Raw genomic sequence first — 9,558 nt, 5'->3', positions numbered from 1 at the left:
ATGTAAGTTCACCAAAGTGGCATGAACCGACTTCCAGTGGAGCCCATAAAAGGGATGCGTCCAAAGTGCGCGGCCAGAGGACAGCACCCGGATGGCCGCCCCGCTCGTAACGTCACTCATCGCGCGCGGCGCCCCAGATGCAGTGTTTCTGCCCGCCCGTCCCGTCAAGTTGGCGCTAATGGGCGGGCGGTGTAATAATAGCGTTCTCGGCGGCGGATCGGTCGTGAGACCACAACGCCCTCTGACTTTTGACGACCTTAACGCGACCGTCGCTCTCCGCGCCGCAGACGCCCTCTAGCTTCCGCCTCGGGTTCTTCCGCCCCTGCTGTCATTTTGTGTTTCCTTTTTGCATCTTTTTTTGGCGCATCCGGCGCGGCCGCACGCAGCTGCGCGCGCGTCGGCCTGGTGACAGCGGCCGCCAGCGAAGAACAACACCACGCCCGAAGGTCCTTCCCGACGCGCGCCCTTCCCACCCGTGCCGCCGCCACTAACGGCACACACGCACGGGCCATGGCGCCCTAGGTCGGCACCGAGGGACGCAGCTGTCGCCGGGTGAGCTCCCGCCACGTGCTTCTGTCACGCTCTTGCTGCACGCTGTTCATGTCTTGCGCCGCGTGAGTTGAGGTAAGCGACCTCCTGTACTGCGCAACGCGAGCCAAACGCGTCGAGTTAATCGATGTTTTCGGCGGCGCTGCGCTCCTTGGACGGCCGGCCAACGATCGCCGGCTGGAAAACCTGTCTGTTGTTGTGCGCAATTTCCCAGCATAATCAACGGCAATTTAGGAAGATTTAGAAGAAAACGTGCCGTATTGTTATATTGACGAGCCAGTGAGAACAGGAGGTCGTACTCATAAGGCAAATGCCTTATCAGGCAAACGTCAGAGTAGATCGCCTAAGGCGTCCTGTTTATGGTCGCATCATTTTAGCTATGTATCAGTTAGTGCGTTCCGAAACCGAAACTCCTACTAGGTTCTTTTCTCTGCACGAGTATAACTTTTGCAAATGTATCTGTCAAAATAGAACTTGTTAACCTGCGGTGCGAGCGCGACTGATTCCGTTTGACCTGGTGCGCGTGCTGTATGTGTCTTGAAAAGGAGGGTGTGTGATGCACCTGTGAACCCCGCGTAAAAGGAAAGCAAACGAACACACAACAAGAAAGGCGGAAGAAATTCTGCACTTTTGCGGCTACTACAGTTTCTTTCGGTGTTTGGTACCAAGTGCAGTAATCAACAGGCACCGTCGCAGTGAGTAGCTTGTTAAGCAGGTGTAAAATAATACGCTCTTTCACACGCGATACTCTCTCGCAGTCGAGGAAACAAATCTGATGTACACTTTTCGGGCAAATCGCGAAGTATTACGAATGCACAGCACTGTCGTCGCTAATATCATTTCGTACTCATAATTTTCTTATCCCTATGTTACTATTGTGGATTTCTATCAAAACAAGGTACAATTTTCACGCAATACAGACATTTAAAATCCAACTACAGTTAGCGACTAACAGAGAAAAGCGCCCAAACTAGCAGTGCACGCGTGTTGCGAACACTCACAGAAGGGAAACGAACTACACAATATGCCAAGAGTACCTTTTCGTCGTTACTTTTAAGGTGATATACTGATTTTTTGTTGTCGTTGTTGTTCGTTTATTCAGCTGTGGCGTATTCCACAGTTCTCAACATTGAGTTAGACTAGCCGAGGAGACGGACCTCACTTGCACTAGAAATTTAAAAGCATACTCGACTAATTAACAACTGTTCTACTAATGATGTTTTAATTCCTTATCTTACGGCACATGCTGCTTAACGCATTGTAAGGGGTGAGTTCTCAAGGCGTATATGCAGCAGCAACAATTTGTATGGGTGACGCCAGTCTCGTAATATTAATGTAAACATTATGCCACGGAAAACATCCATGTTCAGCTTCTTTTTTGTTTTTGTTTTTCTGTTTTTGTTTGTTTGTTTTTTTTGTGAGTGTGCGTCGCGTCATAGAACTATGTTTTGTTAAAGTAATCTAAAGAAACGTGTCATTTTTTGCTAAAACGCTTTCAGCACATGTTCCGAAACGGTGTAATACTGAGAATTCGCTTCAAGTGCATGTCTTGCAAGCTCACTTGCTACAGTTTCTAAATTGCAAAATGCAAGGCAATTAAAATTTCATTGGTAGATGTGTTGAAATGGATAATTTTGCAATTATCCATTTCGATTTCTCGTCCAAGTAATGGTGGCCACTTTTAACAATTGAATTCATAATTACGATTACTTTCTGTGTCACGGGCAATTATTTAAAATTCTGCATAAGGACTCAAGAAAGAAAAACGCCTGGTTTGTACAGTTAGGCTAGTTGAAGCCCCGACTGTCGGGTGGTGTGCGCTGAGTCTAATTATCATGGCAGCGGCGGGGCAGACGCCGTGGCGTAAGACGGTGTCAGGCCAGTACGAACGAATGTGCGGATAGCTGTGTACTGTCGCAGCATACGGCAAGTAAATAACAGTCGTCTGCCGGAAGGTCGGCAACCTTCCTCTGAGCTTATCACGCGCTATTAGGGAAAAAATACAGACAAGTTAGTAAAACGTTATAAATGGGTGCAGCTACGAACTTCAAAGTGACCCTGCAACACTTTTAACAGCGAAGTTGTTTAAGCTAGCTGTAATGTGTGGCCTATCAGAAAACTGTCATCATCGTGAACGGGTATGTGCCACAGAATTTGGGCAGATCCCACTACTCACCGCTACGGCGCAGCCTGTAATAACCCTGCGAACGAGTACAAAGAAAGAAAGAAAGAAAGAAAGAAAGAAAGAAAGAAAGAAAGAAAGAAAGAAAGAAAGAAAGAAAGAAACGGAAAGAATGATCGAAAGAAAGAGAAAAATTCTTCCGGAAAAAAAATTCTTCACGAGGTGGGATTAGAACCCGCTTACCCTCGATCCGAAGACGAGCGTCCTAACCACTCGGCTATCCAGGCACGCTAGCAGAGCATATCATAGCCCTGTATAGTATAGTGTAGCAAGGGGATGGGAAAGGGAAGTGAACGTGAGGAGGAGAGATGCGATGGTGAGGAGGTTGAAATCCCACTACTCACCACTGGTTCACTCAGATAGAGAGAGAAAGATATAGAAAGAAAGCGAGAAATAATGGGAATAAAGACATAAAAGGATAGAAAGACTTGGCACGACTAGTGCGAAGCTGCCATACTAGAGAACGGGAATGGCAACGGCGGCTGCGAGAAGAGCTCGAAGCGATGGAAGCCCTACGTCAACGACGACGTGCCCGTAGGTCTATGAGAGGTGCGAACGCTCGGTTATGGAGTTTGGACATCCGTGTCGTGATAACCTAACTAAAGCCTAGCAACAACAACCTTGAAGGAACCAGATTAGGCTTCAGAACCATCCAGTTTTGCTGTTTCAAGCCTTGCGCGACTTTGTGCAAGCTTCGCCAAATTTTTTTAGCATGGTCAGAAAACGCTGTCGATCGGTATAGTCGAGTTTCCTGAGAACACGCCTAACATTACAGCGCAGCACGCGGCCTGGAATTTACAATTAATTCTCAAGATCAACTAAAAATCGATCCCCTTTCTCTCGACATCTGATGCCATAAACCCAAATGGCGGCGCCATAAACCCAAAGTCCACGGCCATTGGCCGATTTGAGCATCGTGAGCTGCATAGTTACCGCTGCCGCCGCGGAATGCCGCCACTCGACCACACTGAAAGCCGCGCGTTCGAAGAAAAAGAAAATAAAGTGTTCAAGGTCACGACGCGCGCTGACGAACAGTCGTAGCTTTTTGCCCCCTTTTCATCCCCCCTCGGCGTAGCTTTCAGCGCGCTCGCTGGTACGAAAGGAGAAAGAAAGCGCTTAGATCGTGCGGCAAATCCTTGTAACTCCGCTAAAAATTTTTTTCGGCAGTCGATTGGTGAGGCAGTGAACTCCTTTAATGAAGCCATTCGATGATTACTTGGCAAAGTGTTGCAGGGCCCCTTTAAGACTTACCGGAAGCGCTTGCTTTGCTGTGCAGTTCCTCGGCTTAGGCGCAGTTGCTACTGTTTAGAGTAGTAACTGTTATTCAGGCGCGCCACGTCACTCGTTTAACATTGTTACTCCTTCTGGCTTTTCCGTTGTACGCTTCTCCCCCACACAAGCATTCTTATACTTCTTTACCTATATCTCACTCGCTTCTCTCATTTTCTAAGCGTTCTTCGAAAATGAAGAATGAATTCTTTTGTTCTTCGTCTTAGTACACTGCAGTTTTAAGTGCGTAGCACTTTAGGGGCCCGGCTTGTCGTCCGTAGATCTCATGTGGCTTGATCACGCTCACAATTAAGTGCTCGATACAGGCCTAAAACAAGGCTAGCGATGCTCAAAAGTGGGTTAAAATAAACGAACAAGGTCTAAAATAATATAATTAACAGAGATAAGTAATCACAATAATTACCTTAATATTACTAAAAACACTTCTTAAACATGCGTCTGACACCCGAGCCGCGCAAAAAAGGGCGCCACCGCCTCGCCGAGCGAGCGATTCGCCGGCGCTTCGTCGCTACATCTGAAGAGGGAAACAACCTGACGGAACTCGCTGTGGATGACACGTATATCTCAACTGCCGTAACAAGCAGCAACTCGATAAAGCGCAGCAAAAAGTAGCACGCATGTCGCACACAGAGTTTGCGAATCTCCCTAACAAGATTCTACTCGTGCCAGAGAAACCGTACATGCTTACCTCAAACACTGACGCCATCGGCGGTTTGCCAAATGGAGCAGTGGGAACTCTACGAACGGGAATCGCTGGGTGCCGTGTTACGCACTTTCTCAGGTTTCACAGTAGCGCGGTATTTAGAACTACACCAATCGATACAGAAGCTTTTTTTTTTACTTTTTTCCTTTCGTAGGCATCGCCGATGCGTTCTCACGCAACGAGGATGCTTTTCTTCTTACTGTTGGTTTACGCCTCGTTCCTTAATGAGCTTGAGCTGACGAATCGTGTAGGCCTTATCCTATTCTGTGCCAGTGCTCAAGAATCCGTGAATGAGCCGCAATAACAACCTAGTATATATTGAGTGAGGGTTACTCCCTTGCGTTAGATTACCTCAACACAATGAACCAAGATTAGGGTAAGTTCAAGTTCTGTTTGGCACTGCGAAAGAGTATATGCAGGCGGTCGTTGCGCACGCAAAGAGCCTTGCAGGCACTGCGTACGCAGCGGAACAGAAATCCCTCTTTTCCTCTGACTAACAAGCCTTGAAAGACTTATGGGCACGCAGAAAATAAAGCGAAGAGCGCGATAGTCTGGCGCCTCGTTCCCAGCCGGGACATTCGTTCCTCGTCGACTTCCTCTCTCGCCCCCGTTCATAACGCTCTGCTTCTCCGTGCGCCGCCGAGTTTTTTCCCATCGCGTCTAATTCCGGTCGGTCGAAGCTGCTGGCGCTTATTCCGGCCGCGGCTCCCGCGTCACCGCGTCAGCCAGATGACGAACGGAATTCGACGGGGCTCTACGACGGCAAGTTAGTATAGTGCATCTCATTTCTATTGTTTCCTCGTCAGATTACTGCCTCCTGGCTTGGATAAGCAGTATCATGTATGCCTGCACGCTCATCTGACTTTAGAACAGTGAGTCCTTGCTTTCAGCTCGTTCTTCACTTCAATTGTATTGACCTCTGAATATATCGTTGCCCTCCTGAGAAGCCCGCTTTCAGTTGTAAATGCACTGTCCTCTTTTTTCTTTTCTTTCTTTCTTTTTCTTTTTGTTTTAATGTACAATAATTACTTGGCATAATTGTTGGTCGTGACTTGTAAATTAAATCGTTGTTTTTTTTGCATGGATCGCTGACGCGCGGTGACTCAAACAATTGAAACTTAATTATAGAGAATGTATAGAGATTATTTATTTATTTATTTATTTATTTATTTATTTATTTATTTATTTATTGCAGTATACTAAAAGCCCATCAGGCATGACATGAAGGAGGCACCATAATTAATTTTAAAATACAAGGTAATACCGTTTCTCAGCTGCCTAACTGAAATAAATTATATAACTGCAGAAAAAAGAAATGTTCATTGTAGTGGCTGTCCAATGTGTCAGAATATCATGAGAAATAGCGCAAGTATTACTCATAACCAGACTGAACGAAAACTGAATTTTGTCCCGCATTTATAAGATACGTCTTACACCGTTAGTGCTTACTGATCGACTGGCGGATCGCACGATTGACCGTTTTGGTATGTAACGAAGTTGGCATGACGAGTAATTTGTTAAAGTTTGTGAATTGAATGCTAAACCAGCGCGGAGCACACAGACGGACGCGGAGCAGACTGGCGTGAACGGCGAGGCCGCGGCGTATCTGGGCACGGCGTGTCTGCACCTGCCAACTACATCGACACGTATGCTGTTTCGATGTTCACATCGCGTGACATTGTCACATGACGTGATCACTGAAATTGTCACGCGCTCGAATTCAGGAAAGTCAATCTTCGCTATTGCGCCACTGAAATTTCGGGGGCGAGGCAAGCCATTTTTGGGAGTGGGTCAGGTAGGTTTTGAACGAGGGTCTAAAAGGACAGTGAGGAACGAGGGTCAACTCAATTTTCGAATTGGGCAAAGGGAATAAAGAAAAAGCAAATCTGCGCGTATATAATGCTTTTAAGGCGCGCGATCGCTTTTCGTTGGCTCTCTTGTGGCGTGGTCATCAGATCAGTTGGTATGAAACAATATCCTCTTGTAGCAATCTTGCGTAAACAAGGTGTTGATCGCATGTACTGTCTCGTGCATCATCTTGTTTATCACTGCAAATGTTGGAGCTTGTAGGCATTTAATCGTTTACAAAGCGAAGGACCTTTCGGGTGACCATGCAATGCATTTATGCTCGTGAGGCCGTTGAACGTTTCGTTTATTTATTTGTTGTTGATGGGCGCGAAATGAAGAAGGGGCCGAGCTAGTGATGCAGAACTATCGGCAAATTGACTATCGATAGTATCAATAGTTTTTTTGAAACTATCGATAGTGTAAACAAACTATCGATAGTGCTACTATCGACAAACTATCGATAGTGCAGTCGGTAGTACCATCGTTAATATTACTATAGCGATATTACTGCCACGCGTGTTTATTGCTTTGTTTTGACGTATTCGGGTTTCACCCACAAAGACTATTAGCAACGTTTGACGCAGACCGCGCCGTAATGTTTGAGAAGCTTCACGATTGTTTGAGATCATTCTGTTAAGATTACGCGCCTGCCGCTAATAGTCAAGTTTATTCGAGAGCTTATGCGAGCACCAGGGATAACGCTAGGAGGTTTGATGACTGATGTATAAAGGACGACGCGTTCTACCGATGATCAGATTACTCAACGGCTGACGACTGCTCGCGCCGCTATCAGTGCGCAGCATGTATCGCTTGTATTTTGAGTTTTGATTTTCTGGGCACAAGTTCGCCCAAATAAAGAGCTCCGTATTTCCCAGTCTTGCTGCAGCATTCCTCGCCATCGCAACCACGTGACAATACTATCAATAGTGGTGGGAATAATGATACGGTTGCTGGCCAGCCATATTGACAAAATATTTGCGATAGCCTACTATCAGCTTCGCTTAATTTATGAGCAATTTTTGGCAGAGAAATGAATTATTTCCGCTGTTAAAATGGCGTATATATATATCAATAAATTCGTATCTAAAAGTAACCAGTTACACCTTACAATTAACTTCTTGATATATTTTTATTTTGAAATAATAAAATGCAATATCAATTTGAAGCCGCGCAGTCCCACCACGTGTAAAGGCTTCCTTTCCGCTACAGCTGAACAGTTTGGCTTTACGATCGTTTGTCAGCAAAGCACTCTTGTGAAGAAATCAATCATGTCAACTTTCTTGCCCTCCAGCCTGCTCCTCTGGCTCCGCTCTGTACCACACGCGCGGGGAACCAAGTTGATTCTGCAGTGAGTCGGCGCTGTTGATTTTATACTATCGATAGTACCATCGATTTTTTTACTATCGATAGCGCTATCGATAGTATTTTTCACTATCGATAGTTCGATAGTGACTCAGCTATCGATAGTATCGATAGTACCATCGATAGTTCTGCATCACTAGGCCGAGCTCTACCTTCCGGTCTACAGTACTATTTGCGTGGGTGGCAGCTCAGCATCACCGCTTGATGTCACTTTGCCACTGATTCACTCACGTGGGGGTTAATCATTCCTTCAACCTTCCTATTTCCAGCAGCAGCCTGATAACTTATTGCGTCCGCCGGTCAAGCCGTACATTATTGACACGCGACGGGATTGCATCGCTTCCTGTTTCGGTCAACAGATAACTGACAGCATGGTACTGCGCTTATCAGTGAATTCTGCAATTCGCTTTTGGATGCCAGGTCAGCCAGGTCAGCATTCCTATACCTTTAAAAAGTGTCTACCTTTGCATTCACCGAATTTTGTCTCAGTGAAGTTGTGCCTGCGGGAAAAACAAGAGGTAAGGCATTTGTCTTAACGAATACTACTGCTCAACGAGGTCACGCTCACCCCCCTCCTAGCACTGTGCTCACTTCTAAAAGCTTTTCCAATACTTCCAATGTTTTCCGGACGCACAACTTCGCACCGTGTAACTGCTAAGCCTTCTGGCACTGATGCGTGTCAGCGCAAGTGATCGGGGTTCAAAGCATGCCGATAAGTGCGTGATAAAACGAATGAAACGTAAAAATCACAAGACGAGATGGAGACGAAACGCGCAGTTTTTATATCTTCATTTGTCAGCTTGACTCGTTCGGTGGAAAGAGGACCCTGTGTGCTTTTGTCTGCGGTATTCGTATTCACCTGTTGAATTATTCCATTTGGCTTTTGCACAGGACCTTTTAAGGGATGTATTATGGTTAGCAATTAATGTTTAAGGAGGAAGAATGAGTGGGGTTGAAAGATATCGGGATGCTTCAGTGAAAATGTTGAATTTTCTCACAGTTTGTGCTAGTAGCGAGCAAACCTGTACAATAGTGTGCTCATCCCACATAAAGAGTCGCTATATAAGAATGGCGAATCCGGGTTTCAGTACGGTAGGCCAGGGCACTTCAATATTCGGCTTTTCTGCTGTTGATGTCCCTCGTAAACTTGTTACGCTAATGGCGTCAACATGCGTCGTAATCGGCAACGTACGCCTATTCGTAGGTGGTCTACTCATTGTATATACATATCTGATTGGTGTTCGTCCACGCTTTTTTCATTACAGATCACAGTTTAGAATGTCCGCTCTCAAAATAGCACGGGCACCGAGCGTCATTCTATACTGCACGTCCTGTGCCGCCATTTGCTCTCTTATCTATCCTTAAGATATAGCCACATGGGCCACCTTTTTGACATTTCCTCGCCCAGTCTGCCTTGGTGTGATAGCGGTGCACGAAGCTAATTTCGCCCGTTTGCCTCCACCCCTCCGTTCCCCTCATTCGCAAAACGCGAAGCAAAAAAAAAAAAAGCACCACCGTCTCACGACTTCCACTCCCTCGATATTTTGCTAAGGCGCGACGACTTGTACCATCTGTGTTTGGGCGTCCCCGCCCAGACCACGACGACGCTCCGTTTGACGACGCG

The 9,558-nt window shown here is 46.2% G+C and overlaps 1 protein-coding gene across 2 annotated transcripts in view; it reads left to right on the top strand.

Moving 5' to 3' along the window:
- Positions 1-355: 355 nt before the first annotated feature.
- The window catches only part of LOC119402794 (uncharacterized), a 116,002-nt gene continuing 106,799 nt past the window's right edge, over positions 356-9,558 (top strand). Inside the window, exon 1 of one of the 2 annotated variants that reach the window (XM_037669896.2) lies at positions 356-552. Coding sequence is in view for 1 of the 2 variants with exons in the window: in XM_037669882.2 (XP_037525810.1) it covers positions 5,454-5,490 (37 nt within the window). In the remaining variant the exon portion in view is untranslated. Of the gene's footprint in view, positions 553-5,438; positions 5,491-9,558 lie in introns of those variants that run through there. The other variant, XM_037669882.2, reaches the window with a different exon arrangement.

This window comes from Rhipicephalus sanguineus, chromosome 1, assembly GCF_013339695.2.
Source record: "Rhipicephalus sanguineus isolate Rsan-2018 chromosome 1, BIME_Rsan_1.4, whole genome shotgun sequence".
Taxonomy (NCBI): domain Eukaryota; kingdom Metazoa; phylum Arthropoda; class Arachnida; order Ixodida; family Ixodidae; genus Rhipicephalus; species Rhipicephalus sanguineus.
This window is presented reverse-complemented; position numbering and strand designations above follow the sequence as displayed.